Here is a 20,237-nt window from a genome sequence, read left to right as displayed (position 1 = left end):
CTATCATTTTTAAAGGACAGTATATTGATGGGCATTTAGATGATTTCAAATCTTTTGAAGCAATGCTTGTAAGAAGACAGCAGAGAGATATTGGATTTGGAATGTGTGTCATTATTACTATTCTATCTTTTGTTAATTTATCATAATAGTAAGTAATAATAAGAACTGACATTGGTGCCCTGCTTTACAGCTTGAGGTGCTGTCACACATTGTAGCTTATTGAATGTGATCCTCGCCCCACCAGTCAGAAAGGTATTATGCCTGTCCCTGTTTCGCAGATGAGGGAATTCAGGTTCAGAGAGGTTAAGAGAAGCATTTGCCTGAGATCACCCCCCTTGCGCCTGGAGGAGCTGGGTGTTTGCTGCCTGTGCTGTTCCCACAAGCTCTGCCGCCTCCAGCTCAGTGGGGAAGGTTCTGTAACCTCCCTCTACTTACACCTGACTCCTCTGTACCCTATTTTTTGGTGCCTCTTCTTTCTCAGATCCTTTTCTCTTATCCTAATTTGCATTTCTCACTTTCTCTAATTTGATGAAGGTGTAGAAATATTTCACTACCTTCTTCCTCCTCTGCCAGGTACTGGTACTGAAGGGTACTACAATGTCACACTCATCACTAATTTGAGAATTGCTTATTTCCACTTGAAATGCCAAGAAAGCTCTGTTGTCATATTTCCTTCACTTATGATGAAATAGTTGCCCATCTTTACTGAATCTTCCTGACTGTGTGCTTATAAGTTGCAGTTTGGCAATAGCATTAGCCTAGAATGTAATGATTACATTTACATGTAATCACTTGACTTTTATAAGGTCAGATAATATTAAAAATCACAAAACGTAAGAATGACTGGTTTTGAATGTATCTCCATGCTGTCATTCGATAATTTTGTTTACCATCTTATTAGTGAAACAAGTAAAATCTGATAATCAGATTTATTCTTTTCTAGTTACGACCAGCGAGGAATGTATCTATTAGTTGGAACATCAGAAGGATACATCTTTGTTATCAATGCCAACCCCTCAAGCTTATTTCAGATTCTTGGATTCACAGGTACTTTACAGAATACTTACTAATTTAAAATACCAGTCCCTTTATTCCAAAGAACTTAAGGTTGGAAAAATGAGGCAATAGTGAAACAATTATTTGTGGCATATTTTCTAAAAGAGAAACATTTAAATAACTGTTAAAAGTTACCTAGGAGAATTCCCACATCATATTTAGAGGTTTTTGGTACAACTGCTTGGTACATAGTTGATGCTAAATAAATTTTCTTGACTCAATTAATGAATTAGTTAATGAAATGGCTAAATATTTCTAATGTTATTACAAAGGGAAATTGGGTTGGTTTATCCCTGAAATATTTTTTAAAATAATATTTTACCTCTATTTAATAAAGATATCTAAAGAAAGTTTTATTACATGCATCTTTAAAATTTCCTCTTTAAACAAAGCGATATCCAGCTTTTTCAGTAACATGTGTCCAAATGCCCAGGTAAATCACAGATCTGCTAGGTGAAATAGCATTTATGTGATAAGTAGTAAGAATGAATACTCTCTGGCTTTAAGTACCAAATATGTATGTATATTTTTCCCAAAAATATATTTCAAAATCCATTCATTGATTTTTTAAAAATTAATGAGTGCCTACTAGGTGTAAAGTGCTGAACTGAGGCCCTGTGGGGCTTGGAAGGTCAAGGAGACAATTTGGTGGAGAAGAAATAAGCAGAGCGTTGTGTAGGTTCAAAGGAAGAAGTATTGATTCTGCCAGGTGTGAGGAAAGGAGTGGAGGTGAAGGGGGGGAAGATGAGGGGGTACAGAGGATTGCGGGGGTTTTCTGAGGGCTTAAAGTAGTGGAGGGTGGGGCATATTAGTATTCCAGCTCAAGATAAAAGTCTGAGCAAAGCCATGTAGAATGGTCAGATGTCCGAGGTAATGGGTAAATAAAGAGTTGACTAGATGATGATCATGGTGACAAGGTCTGAAAGAAGACGAAGCATCTTGAATATCAAAGTCTGGACTTTTTTCTGTGGTTAATGAACATCATCAGAAGTTTTCAAGATGGAACTGGCCTGACTTAACTTGGTTTTTAGAGGATGACTCTCGCACCAGTGTGAAGGATAGAGCAGAAAGGCAAGAAAATGGAATAAAAAAGATGAGGGGGCCAGCCTGGTGGCATAGTGGTTAAGTTCAGCACACTCTGCTTTGGTGGCCAAGGTTTGTGGGTTCAGATCCTGGGTGCAGCATACACCACTCATCAAGCCATGCTCTGGCAGCGACCCACATACAAAATAGAGGAAGATTGGCACAGATGTTAGCTCAGGGCCAATCTTCCTCACTAAAAAAAAAAAAAAAGATGAGTTAGGAAATTTTTATAGTAGCCCAGGCAAGAGATGATATTAATCACAGCAATAGCCAACATTTAAAGAGATTTCTTATCATGTGATAGCCAGTGTTCTACACACTTGGCATGTGTTAATTTATTTAATTCTTACAGACAACTTTTATGAGGTAGAGACTACTATTATCCCCACTTTACAGATGAGGCACAGTGAGTTAAGTATGTGTTCAAATCGTGCAGCTAGGAAGGTGGTGGAGCCAGGACTCGAACTCAGGAAGTCTGGCTTCAGGGCTAATGCTCTTACCCACAATGCACACAGCCACGCAGCAGTCAACAAAAGAGAAAAGAGGGGACAGCTAAGAGTGCTGGAATTGGTAGGACCTGGTATTCAATTATATGTGAAAGGGATGGATCAGCAATGACTCCAAAATTTCTAGACTAGATAGTGGAAGTTTCTGATGCTATCAGTTGATGTAAAAACTCAAGAAAAAAGAAAGTTATGGAGATTGAGGGATAGGGTGAGCTGACAAGTTCTGTAGACTTGAAGCCAGTGAGCTCTTCATTTGGGGATATTTAGCATAAGTTTGGAAATGGAGATTTGTAGTTCAAGACTTAATGATAGTATTCTGATCTTGAAATCATAGAAACTGATGAGACAGCTTAAGAAGGCAGAGTAGAAGCAAACCCAGTCGCTTAATAAGGCCAAACAGGTAACCTAAATGTGTAAATTAGACGACCGGGAGCGTGGTAGGACCATCCCTGACCTCAGAGTGAGTGCAAGTCCTGCCTAAATATTCCATTTTTTAACATATCTGGTCGGTTGGAGTGTGGGATGGGAAAAGCTGCTTACACTGTCGTTGTGGACAGAGGAAGATGAGGCGGTGAAGAAAACTGAGGACAGGCCAGAGTAATGCGAGGACTGGGAGTCACCTGCTCCAGAAAGAGCTTGAAGAAGGAAGGCTGGATGAAGCTAGAGACTGTGGCCAACTGTGAGTGGGGTGGGGATGAGAGATGAGGCCTTCACATATTGGCCAGTCAGCAGGTGACCCTGGGAGAGCTGCTGCTTTGGAAGGAAGAGACAAGGAGGTTAGGGAGGGAGTGGCCGTCAGAAAGTGGCATCAGGAGGTAGCAGCTTTTGTATTAAGAAGTTTGTGGTGGAGAAAAGAGAACTGGATAATGACTGTGGTGGGAAAGCAGGGTTAAAGGAAGGTCCTTGTTTGAGGACAGGGGAGTCTTGAGGACTGAATGGAAGAAACCATAAAAGGCACAAGAAAATAAAAAGGTAACTGATAGCACATGGTGTAACAGGACGTTGGAGGTGTGGGCTCAATATTGCAAACAGAAAATGGTTATATTGTAAAAAAATGTCAGGAAATGCAGGGGCAGGTGAGAACAAACAGAAAATGTGAGATTCACGATAAGAAAGTTGAGGTCCAGTTTGTGTCAGTTGTCCTCCGTCTTCCTTGTTAAGTAAGAGGAAAGGTCATCCACTGAACACCTGAAGCGCTGATACTGGGACCTGAGAAAGTGGACGCATGCAGAACAGCCCCCGTGGAGAGGAGAATAGGAGTAGTGAGTCTGGAAAGAACCCAAGGTGGGCCGGGCATGGCACCTTACAGAGGTCGGATCACCTGGATTTCTAGAGGAGCAAACTGCCAACTCAGACATCTAATCAGAATCCCCCATCTGTTAGTCAAAAATGTCCCCGTCACTTATGTTTAAAGGTCACTTTTAATATCCAGTAAATAAATTTGGATCTAAAGATTTAGTGAAGGCAATTCTATAACGTGATGTCTTACTGGGAAGATAAAAAATTCTTTAAACATATCAATGACCACTTGTGGTGTTGATTTCCCTTTGCTTTCAGAGGTGTGCAAAGGCATTTTACAAATATCCACGGTGTCTCTTGTGGAAACAGACGTAGTGGAAGTGATGGTGCTCTCCCCACTTCCAGAAACAGGAAGAAGCAGGCTGGAAATATTTACTCTGCCTAAAATGCTACCACGAGGTAAAGAAAAAACAAGTGACCAGTTCTGTCCTGGGCCCCAATGAGGAGTTGCTATAGCTTTCTTTTTCCTTTTTTCTTCTTATCTGGTGATAGCACTTTTTTTCTCTTAACATGTGAAGAAGTAAAATGGCTTTTATGCATCTTACAAAGTGAAACTAATGTGGCTGCTAAACAATGTGGACTCTCCTCCAGGCCTTGTCATTCATATGAATTTGTCTTATTACCAGAGAAAGAAACAGGATAAACTGGCGCTTTTGTCAAATTGAGTCGTCATTTTGTGATATCTCTTTTTGTGGCTTTAAATATACATTGTCAACTTCATAGAGGTTACTGTGTAGTTACTTTCACTGATAAAATTATAAGGAAAGCTTTCTGGATAAAGAGGTTTGATAAAAGAGACACTCTTTCTTTGTTTTAAATAACAAATATATCTGGGTAGCTATTTTGCAACTATGTATAGAATATAAGATAGCTTAGAACCTCAAAGTACCTTTATGTTTTAATTAAGATTCTCTAGACCATCATGAGTTTCTTTTAATTATATGTCTCTACTTAATTGATGAAATTAACCAAGGCCTTATAAAAGATATTTTACTATCAGTCACTTAAAACTCAAGTATTTCTACTGTGACCAAGTTGTTTTTAAATCATTTTTATCACCTAATAGCCTCTGCATTATTAATTGAGCATTTAAATTTTTTATTTTGCTTTTCATAATTGTTCATGATGCTTAAAAAAATAAAATCGTATTGGTGCAAATGATTTCTCTTCTTCCCCAAATCTTATAGTTTCTGCAACCTTTGCTGATGAAAGAGGGAGGCTGAGAGATGAATTCATTCATAAGTTCCTGTATGAGATAGAGCACACTCTGTCCTCTGCAGTGTTGGACTTTCAAAATAACCGAATATATGGCTTCTGTAGTCAAGTGCCATATATCTGCAGCTATCTTCTTCCTGAGAAGGTATGCCAAAATTTAAGCATGCTATCATTTATCTTAACAATCAAGATTGACACATTGTATTAATTAGACATGATCCATGCTTTAACATTATAGTCTAGTTAACAAATGGCTTTCTTAACGTAATTTCCTTGAATTAGATCTCTATTAGCATGATTTGTTAATCCATCATAAAATACATTTGAGCAACCTCACACTTGTGCCACATACATCATACTTGTCAGATAAACACACAGACGACACAATATTAATTTAGTGCCTTTAAAAAACAATCTAGCACTAGAAAATCCATTCCACAGGTGTGAGGGGCTACAGGGTTGATGATTTTCAGTGAAACTTTGCACCTGAGCCCTAAGCAAAATTGCACAAAATAGTCAAACTATCATTCTGACATCCTTTCATCACACTCTCTTCAAACTTCTCTCATATTGTGTCACCTCTTGCTACATACACTGGCCCACATTATCTACCCACACTTCCTCTCTGTCAAAGCCCTTCTGTCCCAGAGTGGCTGCTATCAGCAGGGTATGAGACAAGGAAATTCAGAGAAGGAAGAAATGGTTTATGGCAAGGAGGATTCAAGAAAACCTTCATGGAGGAAGTAATAGTTGAAGTGGACTTTGAAGAATAGGTCATATTTAGACATGGAGAAATATTGTGTATAATCTTGGCAGGGGGCTGGGGTTGCTGAGGTAGGGAGGGGGCAGGATTGGTGGGGATGGGATGGAAAAGGGCCTTCCAGACAAAAGGAACCGCATGTGCAGAGGCATGGAGGTGGGAATACTTTAGGGGGAATACTTTATTGACTCATTTATTTCAACTTGAGCATGGGAATATATGAAAATGATGGGTAAAAAATAAAGATTATCAGTGTAGGCTGGGGTCTTTAATGGCAGCTAACATATGAAGAAGACTTTTCTTAGTTGGCCGAAACAAACTTCTATTTGCAAACAAAGCTGAAAAATGTGGTGCAAGTACAGATGCCCACTTTATCACGTATCAGTTTATTTCCAGTGACGACGTTTGTGGGTTTGAATCTGACCGTATACGCGCAACTGCAAACCCTAAGGTGCGGCTCCCCTGATCTTTTCTATAATGTGGTCCTTTTCTTTGGTTGGCAGGAACATAGTGGTATTTGCATTCTTAAGCCATACCAAAAAGTGCAAAGCAAACATTATGGACCCGGAATGCTCTCTCTGTCTCCACATGGATTGTGGCTCATAACAGTAGCTAAATGTGGAATTCTGTGTATCCGAGATGTTCATACTTTGGTAAACTCCTTTTTTTTTTTCATCATGGGATATATATCTTGATTGCATATAATAAAAGCCCTTAGGAAGGAGTTGGAATGCTTTCTTAGGTAAATTGACTCATAACTTATTTACCACTGATGGTATTATTGACTTAACATTGGGTGTATTTATGTGCTGAGGTCGGAGCCTCTAAGTGGGGAAACACCAACCAATAGACTCAGATCTGCAAAGAAGGAACGTGGGGCCAGGGTACCATAGGTGAGCTCCAGCCCAGCTCCATCACCACTTAGTTGTGTGTCTTGGAAATTCCCTGAGCTTCACGGAGCTTCCGAAGCTCATCTGTAATATCAGGGAAGCCTAGCTTGCTCTCGCCCTGTGGGATTCTGGTGAGAGCCAGTGAGAGGGTGTATGCAAAACTGCTTTGGAAACAGTGAATCGCTGTGTGAACCTAGAGATTATTACTGCTATCTCCCTGGCCTGGAGGGCCTCTGGGCAGGTTGCTGCTGCCCCCCCAACCTGGCTCTTCATGTGATGCTGGAAGAGCAGAGGGAAGAAGGGTGTGGCCTTTACCAAGTCCTCTTCCATCACTTGCAAACCTCAGTGTCACCACTACCGCTATGATTTCTGGTTTCCATTGTTGTCAGACCTCTGAGAAAGTGAAAATAGTTTCTTCTCCTAAAAGAATGGAGGATCCTTTTCTAGGTTTTGAGACCAAGTTGTACTGGTTATTAATGATTCTTACCCAGGGTTCCACCACACACACCTGAAGCATCACAAGCACCCACGTGACACACTCCTATGGGTTCCCAGATGAACTGGGCCCTGGTTGTGCACATACAGCTCTTTCCTGCTCACCTGCGCAAGAAAGCATATTTGGAATACAACTGGGCAAAAGTGATATTATTATTAAACAGGAAAAATCTTGAATCCTTTAGAGATTATTTTGAAGTGAACAGTTTGCAAACTCTGCCACACCATCTCTCATTTAAATGATTTGGAATGTACACTACAACTGATAGTGGCATGACATGGCAGGATGTCAAAGTTTTTCTGGTTGATTCTGTGCAAAGCACCTCATATATTCACGGCAGCACTGTTTGTAAAAGCAACCTAATGTCCATCAACAGAGGATGGGTAAATAAATAAAGGTACATGAACAGTACAGAAATAAAATATGGGATACTATGTAGCTAATACAGAATGAGGAAATCTTTATGCAACAACATGGAATGAAACCCAAGATGTATTGTTAAGGGGGAAAGGCAAGGTGTGTAACATATGTATTATGCTACAATTTATGTTTAAAATTATATTTATATAAAATTTTGTTTACTGCATTAAAAAACCTCTGAAAGGGTATTGAAGATACTAATTACATTAATTGCCTTTGGAAGGTGATTGGGGACAGGAAGGAGATTTCATTGCACACTCTTTTATAGTTTTTAAATTTTGAACCATTTCAATGTTCCTACTCAAAAAATTAAAAAACAATTTTTTAAGGCATCATGGTTGAGAACCAGTGTCGCACCAAAGTCCCAGTTTTTAGTCAACGAGCTTACACTGTTGCCTTGTGTATCAAATTAGTGATGCGTTTAGTCTGGGTTCTAATTAAATTAGTTCAGTTAGCATCCTCCGTGTGAAGTATGTTATCTTCCATTCTTCACAGTGCGCATCACCCTCTCTCGTCACACTCAGTCTCTTCGCACAAAAATGGAACCTGCCTGATTCTTGAAGGCATCTGAATTTGCCAACTCTGCTTGGCTCAAGGCCCCTCCCCTAACTTCATAGCCTTTGGCAAGTCCATTCACTTCTCTGTGTCTGATTTTCCTATTATAAATTGGTGATAATAATCCCTCTCCTTCCATACTACACAAATGGGAGAATAAATCAGTATTGGTGAACGTATTTAGAACCAGGGATGTTCAGTGGTATGTATTACTGAGAGGCTACTTCCATATCAACTAAAATGTTGTTAACAAATAGAAAAAGATTTATCCACAAGCAAAAGCGCATGCAACTCCCTTAGAAAAACCATACGGTAGAGTTGCATTAGTAATTTCTGTACTTTGTTCCTAAAACTATTGAGGAAACTTTTGCTCGGTGTCGGAGTCATTCTCACCAGGGCCACGGGATACAGTCGGTGAGAATTTCAATGAACGGACAAAACATTCTGGTAAATGGGAGAGATGATGGCACCCTTGTTTACCTAAGATGGAGGTACGTACAGCATACAGTAAGCAATCTCATGTCGTACGGTGTTTTAAAATAAAGATTTTGTTAGTATTTAGATACAGCAAGGCCAACATAACAGGAGACAAGTGCCATTGAAAAGATTGTTTTACTTCCAGATCCCAAGAGGAGGGGTTATGTCATGCTATGGGGGGCCACATGGGGAAGCACCAGGGTGGGTAAGGAAGCAGAAGGAGCAGGGAAAACATGAGCAACAGCCTTTATTATGGTTTCCATGGGAATGAGCAGGCATGGCTAGGATTGGCTTGGGATTGGCTGGTTTGGGTAATTCCAGTGGGTTCTGGGGCATAGTGCCTGCCCCTATTTGTCTGGTACTTGGCCCCGGGGTAATTAGGGCAGGGGTATAGCAGCCCTGAGTATGAAAGCCCAGTGGAGGTGGTGGTTGGGGCTGTGAGCTCTGGATTAGTTGCTGTTTACTATCTCTAGGAATTGGCTGGACCTGGGAGGGGAATTCCCTCCAGGGTCAGCAGGGGCCCAGATGTCAAAGCATAAAAATACAAAAAATAAGAAGACATAGTGAATACATATGAGATGATCAGTCCTCCCTTTCATAACACCTGTTGGAAGAGCACAAGGAACGAGGACAATTCTGAACAGTAGATAACTTTAAAAGCTCCTGTTTATCCCTATAAAACTTGACATAGATATCTATGTATGTGTACACACATACAAATTTACTTTCCTAATTAGACTTTGCTTAGACAGTATTAAATTATATTATTAGACTTTGCTTAGACTAAAATGCTACAACAAACCAACAAATACTACCCAAGCATATGGGTGATGACCAGGTGGTAGAGAGCATGAAGGTGACACTGCATTTTAAATGTTGCCTTCAGATGTTAGCTTAAGGCTACACTTCCTCAGCAAAAAGAGGAAGATTGGCAATGGATATTAGCTCAGGGCCAATCTTCCTCACCAAAAAAAAAGAAAGAAAAAAAATTCTAAAAAAAATAAATGTTGCCTTGTTTGATCTGTTGATGGACATGTTTAGTCAATGTACAATTTATTTCTGCAAAAATAATATCTCATGGTGCTTTCTCTGATCCATATTTAAAAAACAAAATATGACCTTTATCAGCGACGTTGTGAAAATGTTCAATATTTGCAAATGTTAAATAAATGTAAATGAAGATTTTGTATCATAATTTTGGTAGCCACTTATTTCAAAGACATTTGAAGATTGCATCAATATGCCCATTTTATACATGGAATCTGGATAAAATATTAACTTGTGTCTCACTATATAAGCCCTAACGTGTCCTTTATAGTCAGCGAACAAAGAGCATCTCAGACAACAGCAAACATGTGCTGGAGCCCCATTTATGAAAGTAAGGACATTTCCTCCATCGGTAGTCAATCACGTGGACTTCTGACTCAAAACAAAATTGAGCTTGAAACCTTGGTCCCGAACTTAATAGCTTATGACCTTAGGCACGTGACAAGCCCTCTAAATCATCTATAACAATGTTATTCGGGAGGGGTCTGCAGCACCTGTGAGCTTGTTGGAAATGCATATTATTGGGCCCCATCCAGACTTTCTGAATCAGAATCTCGGCAGGTGGGGCCCAGGAATCTGTTTAAACAAACCCTCCAGGTGATGCAGACGTGCCTAAAGTTTGAGATGCCTTGGTGGATTGAGTGGAAGTAATAGTACTTCCTCCAATGGGGGTGGGGACTGTGAGGACTGATTGTGATAGTATGACCAGGTATGTGAAGCAGCACAGCTCCTAGTTCATTCTGGGGGTTCAACCAGAGCAGTGGCTCTTCTGTGCAGTGGCGGTGGCAGGTACGGAAGACATGTAGGGTAAGGGTCTGGGGACAGCATGTGGAGAAGTCCCCCAGGGAGGTCAAGAGGCTTGTCGTGTCCTGGAGCCCATGAAAGGGCTCCCCTCTAAGAAGTAGAGTCCTATTACTACAGGGTACTGTGGAGAATTGTCCACATAGTTCTTTGTGTAGAAATGGTTAGGTGTCTGGAAGTAATACTGCTAAATGTGACTTTTCACAATTGTGATTTTGTAGCCTATGTATTTTCTTTTCTTTATTCATATAGGCATTTTGGAGGAAACTTAGCCAGTGAAATTCTTGATTATTGCCGGCGACTTTTAACTTCTCTGAACACCACCACAGAAGAGGAGAGTGATTATTTAAGTATAACACAAAGAGATTTCTTGGATTTGGGATCAGATTCTGAAAACACAGTTGAGTTCCACTATAGTTTTCTTTCTCCTTTTCTTTTTAAATCAGATATCGGTTTTCAGTTTGCGGTTTTCTTTTAGCAGATATTTAGTAATATTCCTCTTTATCCAGGTATCTCATGATTCTTAAAAAGAACATGAGCTACATCTGAGAGAAAATATTCAACCTTTCTCAAAGCCATCACAAATACTACATCTCAGATCTTATTTAAACCATAGTACAAGATCCAGGTTGGCCTGAAAAAAAAATCTCACTACCAATTCCCATGCTTGGTCAAATGGTCTCTATATTTTTTAAATCACATACATTATTTAGGAAGTATCTAGCCAAAGAATGACATTCATTCATTCAATAATTTAACAAATATTTATTAAGTACCTACAAAATGCTAGGCTGTGGGGGATATAGGCATAAATAAGACAGAAAAAGTTTCTGCTTTCTCGGAGCTTACATTCTAATTGGGGGTTGGGGTGAGCAGAGAGAGATAGATAAGTAAGCAAAAGATAAGAAAAGATTAGATATTAACAAGATCTATTTAGTGTATAAAAATGGGTTGGTGTGATAGTGTTTGGCTGGAATAGCCTCTCGCCAAGGAGAAGACATTTAAGCTGAGATCTGACTTAAAAGAGGGTGCTAACATGCAACATGGGGCAGAAGCACTCAGGGCAGAGGGGGAAAGAGCTTGGCATGTTTGAGGAGCTAAAAAAGGCCAGTGCGGTTGTAGCGAGCAATGGAGAGAGCGGTAGGAGATGAGTTCCTCGAGGTGGGAAAAGACCAGGTAACAAAGGGCTGTGTAAACCAGGTAGAGAGTCTGGATTTAATTTTACATGTAATGAGAACCTATTAAAGTGTTCTGAGCAGAGGATTTACAAGATCTTATTTACATTTTTGAAGTGATTCCTTGCCACTGTATAGAGAACGTTTCCTGTGGGGCACAAGAGTGGAAGCGAGTAAATTAGGAGACTATGGCAGAGGTCCAGGTAACAAACTGGAGGTGGAGGAGTGTTGTGAGGAAGAAGAGAAGTGGAGGATTCCAGACGAGTTTCAGAGGCAGAGTTGACAGAACTCACTGATGGATAGACATAGAGGGAGAGGGAAAGAAAGGACTCAAGAACGACTCCTAGATTTTTTACTTGAACAACATTGTAGAAGATGGTACCATCCCCAGAGATGGGGAAGATTGTGAGGAGAAGGAAGGGGATCTGGAATCAGTCACCCATGCTGAGCTTGAGAAGCCTGTTAGACTTCCAAGCAGAGATACCAAGTAGGCCTTTGGATAGAGGAGCCTTGAGTTCTGGGGAGAGGCCAGGACTGGAAATGTTGATTTGAGAGTCAAGGGCATGTAGATGGAATTTAAAACCATAAAACTAGGTAAAGTCATCATGGAAAAGTGGATGGTGAGTAACAGAAGGGGACCAGGACAGTCTAGAGACCCAGGAGAAGAGTTCAAGGAGACGGAGGAGACTGAGAAGGGGCAGCCAGTAAGGTTACAGGAGAGTGTGACATCCCAAACTCTTTCAATTTCAAGATGTTTTGCTGTGAAGGAGAGCCTAGGAAGGGAGTGGTAGCTAAAGGGGAGTGTGGTGGTCAGTGGAGAGGAGCTTTCCTAGGACGGGAGATACCAGAGCATGTTTGGATACTGTTGGGAAAGAGTCAGTAGAAGAGAGAAATGGACGATGCAGAAGGTTGTGGGATTTTTTAAAAAGTGTAGGCCCCCAGAAGGAGAAGATTAAGATCCTAAGTACAAACGATGCAGCAGGCCTCGAAGGGCAGGAGCGTTTGGACCACAGTAACGGGAAGAAGGCAGAGAGTGATTTGGTGAATGTGTGACCTGATCGTTTCTGCTTTCTCGGTGAAAAGTGTGGCTGATATACGGACAGACTGGTAGGAATTAACTTAATAAAACTTAACATCTTGGGCAGGCAAAATATTTGGTATTATTTTTTAAAATGCAACCAGTACAAAGGGATTTAAAGCAATACATGAAGTAGGGTGGAAGGAGAAGAGCTTGATGAATTTTAACTTTAAGAAATGTCTGTCTACCTCTAAGATAAACGAGAACATGAGGTCACGCACTGACTCATCGCAAGACGAATTAGTCCAAGATGATGATACGAAGGAAATTCCCTGGATACAACAAAAAAGCCAAGAGGTATTTATAAAACATGCGAGAGGTTTGAAATAATGCTCTGTAAGTGTGCCAAATAGATTAGTTTCTTATGAAAACCCATTGGAAAGTTAGAAATAGAACAAGATGCTACTTAGCAGACCATTCTGTTGTATAAGTGTAACTTTCCTAAAGGCAAACTAACACCCTGAACACAGCTCTATCTTTTAGATTAAGTTATATGAGCTTTAAGGTCTGTACTTAGGCTGATATGAAACCCAACAAAAGTATCCACGTAGCCAAAACAGAGAGTGAACTGTGATGCCTCAGCTTGGAGTGAGTTTTGGGGGATGTTACAAGGTTGGCTTAAAGTAAAGGGGTGGGCCGGGAAGAGGAGAAGGGACATGGTGGCTTCAGATGTGCAGGAAGGTGACAAAGGTGGCAGCTAGTGTCTGGATTTAGCCTGCTTATCTAGTCTCACTCAAGTTCCCAATAGAATAGCAGACTGGTGTTTGTTTTTGTCAGCTATTCTCTATTTAATTTTTCGTTACTTCATTATTTTCTTTCCATTGGCCTTATAATTAACATCAGTTCCATGTTGTTTCAATTGTCCCTTACATAGTAGCAGTTGACTTAAGCAAGGTATTGCAGTGGCGTTATTTCATGTACACCTTTTTTTCTTTTTCTTTGGTGAGAAAGATTAGCCCTGAGCTAACATCTGTTGCCAATCCTCCTCTTTTTGCTGAGGAAGATTGGCCCTGGGCTAACAGCCGTGCCCATCTTTATACGTGGGATTCCTGCCACAGCATGGCCTGACAAGCAATGCATAGGTCTGCGCCCGGGATCCAAACTTGCGAACCCCGGGTTGCTGAAGTGGAGCATGCAGACTTAACCACTACACCACCAGGCCAGCCCCCACGTACACTTTTTAAATGTTTTTTAGTTCTGTTTCTGGAGAAGTGCTATCTACCTATGTATCTGTACCCATGTATGTATGTATGTATCATATATATCTCTATCATTTCTCTTGCCTATTTAAGTGATATACTTGTTCCATTTCAGGCCATCAAAAATGAGGTTAAACTGTTTTCCAAGAAAAGGAGAGAGATAAAAAGAGGAATCAAAGCACTTGCTAAAACTGTAAGTGTTGTGATTTCACATGCTAATACATTTGGCCCTTGGTCTAAAATGACTTTTGAACTTTATTTGGTTCAACACAGCATGAGGAGCTATACCCATTTTTTCCTCTGCCTGTAAGCTCCGTTTTCTGGTGTACTTGAACAAGGTAGAATTTTTACCATACCACACTATATATAAACAGTGGTTTTCTTCTATCTTCCTCAAATACTCTTTTATTTGTTTTTTTAATATTTATTTTTATCGAAGTTATGTCTACATTTTTACAAATTAAATAATGAGTTATATCATTAAAAATAGTGTTTTTAAAGGAGTACCTGTCCTCCTTTATTTCACTATGATTCCAGCACTCCCGAGGTAACTGTTTTCAATTCTTTCAGGTTTTTTGTTTGGATATTTACCTCCATCTTTCTAAATAATCTTAATACTGCTATTTCTTGATATTTCTATTTTGACGCTAACTATGGGATTCCTGGAATGGAAAATGAATGTTTAGGTTCTTTTACACCCGTCACCACTACACCACACCCATAAATCCATACTCATAGGCACACTCCTATAGTTACGTAAATATTCTTCAAAGCTGAGCCACGGGGTATACTATGATTACATTTCCGTTTTAACAATTTTATTTTTCCTGGAGTTAATAATTGCCTTTGTTTTGGAATAAGCCTTTCTATGTACCTATTATCTATTCAAAATCTCTCAAAATGCTAGAAAACTCTTCTCAATACAGTCAAATACCTGAGGTAAACAAACTGTGCATTTTTGTGTGTGTGTGACCTTTCTTCTAGAGCTTTCCATCTTCCAGCTCCAATCTAAGCATCTTGCTCTCTAGACCAGGCACATGGCTGCTGTCCTAGGGACTTCTCTTGTCCATCTTCCTGGGAAATACTCTCACCTGCCTCCTGATTGGAGCCCCTGTTTCTGGGGTCCCATGCGTTTTTCTTTGTTTTCTTGGTGTCATCTTCCAGTAGCTTCCTAAGCAGGACTTCTGTGTTGTCCCATGCTTGGGAACATCTTTTATCACGTAGCTGTGCTTCTGGCATGCCATTTAAATGTAATACAATGGGAATGGTGCCCATCCCCTAGAGTTGTACCATGCTTTGGCTCTGTTCTTGAGAAAGGGTACATGGGAGGTACATTTTTTGAGACTTGGTGTTTCTTAAGATGTCTTTATCCTACTCGCACACTTGTTTGATGGTTTACCTAGGTATATGATGATTTCCCCTCTGAATTTTGAAGGCTTCCTCCATGGTCTTCTAGCTTTCAGTGTTTACTTTAGAGAATCCAATACCTTTCTGATTCTCAGTTCTTTGTAGGTAACCAGATTTTTATCTGTGGGAACTTATAGAATCCTTTCTTTATCCCTGCTGTTTGGAAATTTCACCCTCATGCACCCTGATATGTTTGACAGCTGTTCTTGGTTTGCTTGTGCAAATGTACTCCCCACCCTTTCCCACCCTGCTCTGAGCCCGGAGAGATGGCCTTTGTGGATGGCATCAGGGGCTCTCTTCCCTCTGGCTTCCATTTGGGTTTAGCCAGTGAGTGACATCAGCAGGAGATCAGGGCAGGAGAAAATTACGTTCAGGGTCTTTATTCCCCCAGTGTCCTTTCTGTGGTGTTATGAGTCGGCAGCAACTGCCAGCCCTCTCCTACAGCTACTGGTCTCTCCAGGTTCCAGGAATCACTCCCCACTCTTGCCCTTCAGACCTAGGAGAGGTGATGTGCTAACCTGACATGCTCTATCATGCCTCGCTGCCTGCCAAATCTTTTTAAAAGCCTCCTTCCCCAATTACCCCATTTGAGTGTGTCATCTGTTTCCTACCAGTACACTAGTTCGTTTTGGGTTTTTTGTCTCTTTCATGTGCTAGGCATTGGTGAGCACTTGCGATAAGAAACCTTCGTCTTTCAGTTCTGGGAAATATTCTTAAATTTTTCTTTGGTAATTTCCAACCCTTGTTTTTATTTTCCTGATTACTAATGAGGTTCAGCATCTTTTCATAACTCCAAGGACTATTTATATTTCCTCTTCTGTGAATTCCCTGTTCATGTCCTTGGCTCATTTTTCTATTGGGTTGTTGGTCTTTTTCTTGTTGATTGTAGGAGTTCTTTATTTTTATTTTTAATTTGTATTTCTTTATGCAGCTGCTGCTCTGTTCCATGCAAATATTCAGAGACCCAGGCTGATGGAGACTGCTGTCTTCAGCACATGGCTTCTGAGTTTGCCTAGCTTGCTCTCATCCCAGTCAGCTGGAAGGGGTAAAGAGCATGGAGCTGTGCATGGGGCAAATCTAGAGACGGCCCTTATTATTGGGTTGAACCACGTGAAATTGCTGTTTTATATAGTTCAATCTAATATACTACAAATATTTTGTCTTGTCTCTTAACTTAAAGTGTGCTTTTTTCAATGCAGAATTTAAAATTATGATCCAAGGGTATTGATCACTTTATAGCTTTTGTTTTTTGTGTCTGATTTTAAAAGGCCTTCCAAAGTCTCACATATTTTCTGCTAATACTCCTTTAGTTCATCTCTAAATTATTTTCATGAAAGATATGAGCTATGGATCTAACTTTATTTTTTTCAAATAAATAGCCCATTTCACCAAGGCTTTTTATTGAACATACCATCCTTTCTCCACTGACTTGCAGCACCTCCTCTATCAATCCCTGGATTCCCATATGGATGGGATTGTTTCTAGACTCTCTATTCTGAGACTGAGTATTGATCTTTTCCTCAGCCAATTCCAAACTATTTTGATTGCTATAACTTTTTTTAAAAATTGAGTATTTTAATGCCCAAACCACTTGAACCTTTTTAAAATTATATATATATATTATTTTTTATTGAGGTATAATTAGCATACAACATCATATTAGTTTCAGGTGGACAACATAATGATTCGATACTTGTATGTATTGCGAAATGAGATTGCTATAGCTTTATAAAATGTTTTTATATCTTGAAAGTAATTCTCCCTTTGCTCTTCATTTTCAAAAAAATGTTGGCTTTTTTATGCACACTTACTTTTCCATTTGAATTTTAAAATCAGCTTGTGAAGCTCCATGAAAAACTCTGATTTGATTTTGATTGAGAATAATTTCTTACAGTTTGATTTGGTAGAGAATTTATTTGCCATCTCTGAAATTTATATGTATATATATTTATACATGTTATATATGTTTAAAATATAAATCTTATATGAATATTTACATAAGTATAATATATTATAAATATGTATCTTTGGGGCTAGCCCGGTGGCGCAAGTGATTAAGTGCACAAACTCCACTACAGTGGCCCAGGGTTCGCTGGTTTGGATCCCGGGCGCGCACCGATGCACCACTTGTCAGGCCATACTGTGGCGGGGTCCCATGTAAAGTGGAGGAAGATGGGCACAGATGTTAGCCCAGGGCCAGTCTTCCTCAGCAAAAAGAGGAGGATAGGCAGATGTTAGCTCAGGGCTGATCTTCCTCACAAAGAAAATAAAAATAAAAAGTAAATAAATATGTATCTTTATTCCATTTAAAAAATATTCTTCAGTAAAGTTTTATAGTCTAAAAGTGACTTTGTATAAATTTCTTATTAGGTTTATTTTAGATATTTTATGGTTTGTTTGTTTTGCTTTTGTGAGTGGAATATTTTTCTGTTACATTTTCTAATTGGTTACTACTAATACATATGAATGTTACTGATTTTATCTCTGACCACATTGCTGAATTCTTTTTTTTAGTTCTACTATTTTGTTGATTGATTTTTCTTGGATTGTCTAGGTTGACTATCATATCTTCTGAAAATCACATCTCTTCCTTATCAGTTTTTATACTTAATTTCTTTTTCTTGTCTTATGGCTAGGGCTTCCAACACAATAGTGGTTATAACAGTGGACATGCTTGTCTTCTTCCTAACCTTAACAAGAATGCTTATCCATGGTAACAGGATTACCATGTTCCCCATGTTACTACTGCTGGCCCCAGAGAGTTTTACTGTGTGGGGGTACATGTCCATGCAGGTTCTATCCACTATCCTTTGCCTGTTTCTGAAGCAGTACCCCCAAGTAATCACTCTGCCAGTTACTTCTCGGTTACCCCTTGCTCCTATATCTGGTGTAGCTTCTACTTTTTGTTGAGTACTGTCCTGTGTGCACTTGGGGCTACGATGCATCATTCAGATCCATCTGATTTTCATCTTTCAGATTTTATAGTTTCCATGCTACAAGGATCCTTTTTATTTGTTTCCTTTTAATTGTAGCAATGGATTTATCTATTTGTTGTATATTTCTTTTCTCTTAATTTTATGGGTTGGGGCAGGAAAGGAAGATTGTCAAGCCCATTCTCAGTCCACCATTTTGAAACTGAAGTCCTCATTTTTTCTATCATATTGTCTGTCTTGTTTTTGTTGATTTGTAAGCACTCTTTATATTTTGAAGATATTAATACTTTGCCATGTATGTTGCAATGTGTGTCCTTTGCCACAGAATTTTTTGTTATAAACTTTTAAAGATATTTTTATTATATAAATGTTCAAATATATATAAAAGTAGAGGTAATAATAATATAATAAATCCAGTTGTCAATATTGTTTCATCTATACCCCTACCCCCATCCCCTCCCCTGATTATTTTGAAGTAAATCCGAGATATCATATCATTTCACCTTTAATTATTTAAGCATATATCTCTAAAAGATAAGAAATCTTAAAACACTTAACCACGATACCATTAGCAACCTAAAGATCAATAATTCCTTAATATCATTCAATGAAGTGATGAAATTATACATTTTTGCTGTTGTCATTTTTAGATGAATGAGCTTTTAAGGATTACACTTTACAACTTAAATAACCACACTAAGCCCATAACCTAATTCTTTACTTAATAATTACATTTAGATAAACAGAGCATCTATTTTTTGTTGATTGCTGCCTAAAAAGACTTGGAAAATTCTTCTTTAAAGTTTAATTCTTTACTTGTCACCATCTTTTCCTATTTGAAAATTCAGGTTCTGAATATGATGGAAGAAAATGAAACAGCAGATAATATTGCAAAATTAGAGCAACAAGAATTTGGCCTGGATCTTGAGGAACTGGAAAGACTTCATGATGAAAGTGAGGAAGAAGTGGCAAAGGTATGGAAAAATCTAATTTAAGCACCATAAAGCTATAATGAAAGAAGTAAAAAGAAAATAAGAAGGGGAACTCTTCCAGGATAATCCAAATAAAAGAAAAACTTTTCCAGCACAATATGAATAAAATAAATCTAGTGCATATACATGGAATGAGTCAGAGAATTACTCAATTTGAGGGTCAGGGGAAAGAAGAACATCTGGGCCAGCCAGACTTCTGATGTTTATCTCTCCTCCATGACATTCATGCCAACCATCTTCCTCCATATGCTTGAACATTTTCAGAAATCCCCCCAGCCACCTCATGCCAACCTTGGACACTTCTGGTTTAGTAAGCCCTTTCTTCATTAGAGTTGAAATCTTTCTCCGTGTACTCACTGGTTCTTCTACTCTTTGAGCACCATCTAGTCTATGGCCACTCTGAAAATAGTTAGAGGAAATTAGCAATTACCATATTCTCTATGTATCTTCTCTTGTCTAGGTTAACTGTCCCAGCTCCTATGACCATTATATAATGTAGTTTCAATAGCTTCACCATCATCATGCAGTTTTCCTCTGATTTCATTATATTTAAGTATGGCAGCCACAAAAGAATTCCAATTATTATCTAGCCAGTTTAGAAAAAAGCATAAACTGAAACATCTGTTTTCCTGGATACTATACTTCTGTTAATTCAGCCTTTGCATCTCTTTGTGGCAGCCACATCATATTGTTTATTCACATGGATATTATTTTAGGTAAAAGCCCTAAGTATTTTACACAGGCTGTTCTTAAGCTACTTCTTTTTTAACCTGCACAGTACATTTGATTTTTTGAGTGTACAAGTATAAAAGCATTTTTTCCTCTGAACAAAAGAATGAAATATAGCT

At 39.1% G+C, this 20,237-nt stretch overlaps 1 protein-coding gene across 1 annotated transcript in view; it reads left to right on the top strand.

The window, feature by feature from the left end:
* CFAP43 (cilia and flagella associated protein 43) overlaps positions 1-20,237 on the top strand; it is a 97,429-nt gene that overhangs the window by 42,598 nt on the left and 34,594 nt on the right. The window contains exons 12-20 of the mRNA XM_058543946.1: positions 944-1,047; positions 4,203-4,343; positions 5,132-5,304; positions 6,423-6,572; positions 8,641-8,771; positions 10,858-11,005; positions 13,054-13,155; positions 14,173-14,250; positions 19,246-19,371. Coding sequence (XP_058399929.1) covers positions 944-1,047; positions 4,203-4,343; positions 5,132-5,304; positions 6,423-6,572; positions 8,641-8,771; positions 10,858-11,005; positions 13,054-13,155; positions 14,173-14,250; positions 19,246-19,371 — 1,153 coding nt within the window. The remainder of the gene's footprint in view (positions 1-943; positions 1,048-4,202; positions 4,344-5,131; positions 5,305-6,422; positions 6,573-8,640; positions 8,772-10,857; positions 11,006-13,053; positions 13,156-14,172; positions 14,251-19,245; positions 19,372-20,237) is intronic.

Source organism: Diceros bicornis, chromosome 6, assembly GCF_020826845.1.
Source record: "Diceros bicornis minor isolate mBicDic1 chromosome 6, mDicBic1.mat.cur, whole genome shotgun sequence".
NCBI lineage: Eukaryota > Metazoa > Chordata > Mammalia > Perissodactyla > Rhinocerotidae > Diceros > Diceros bicornis.
This window is presented reverse-complemented; position numbering and strand designations above follow the sequence as displayed.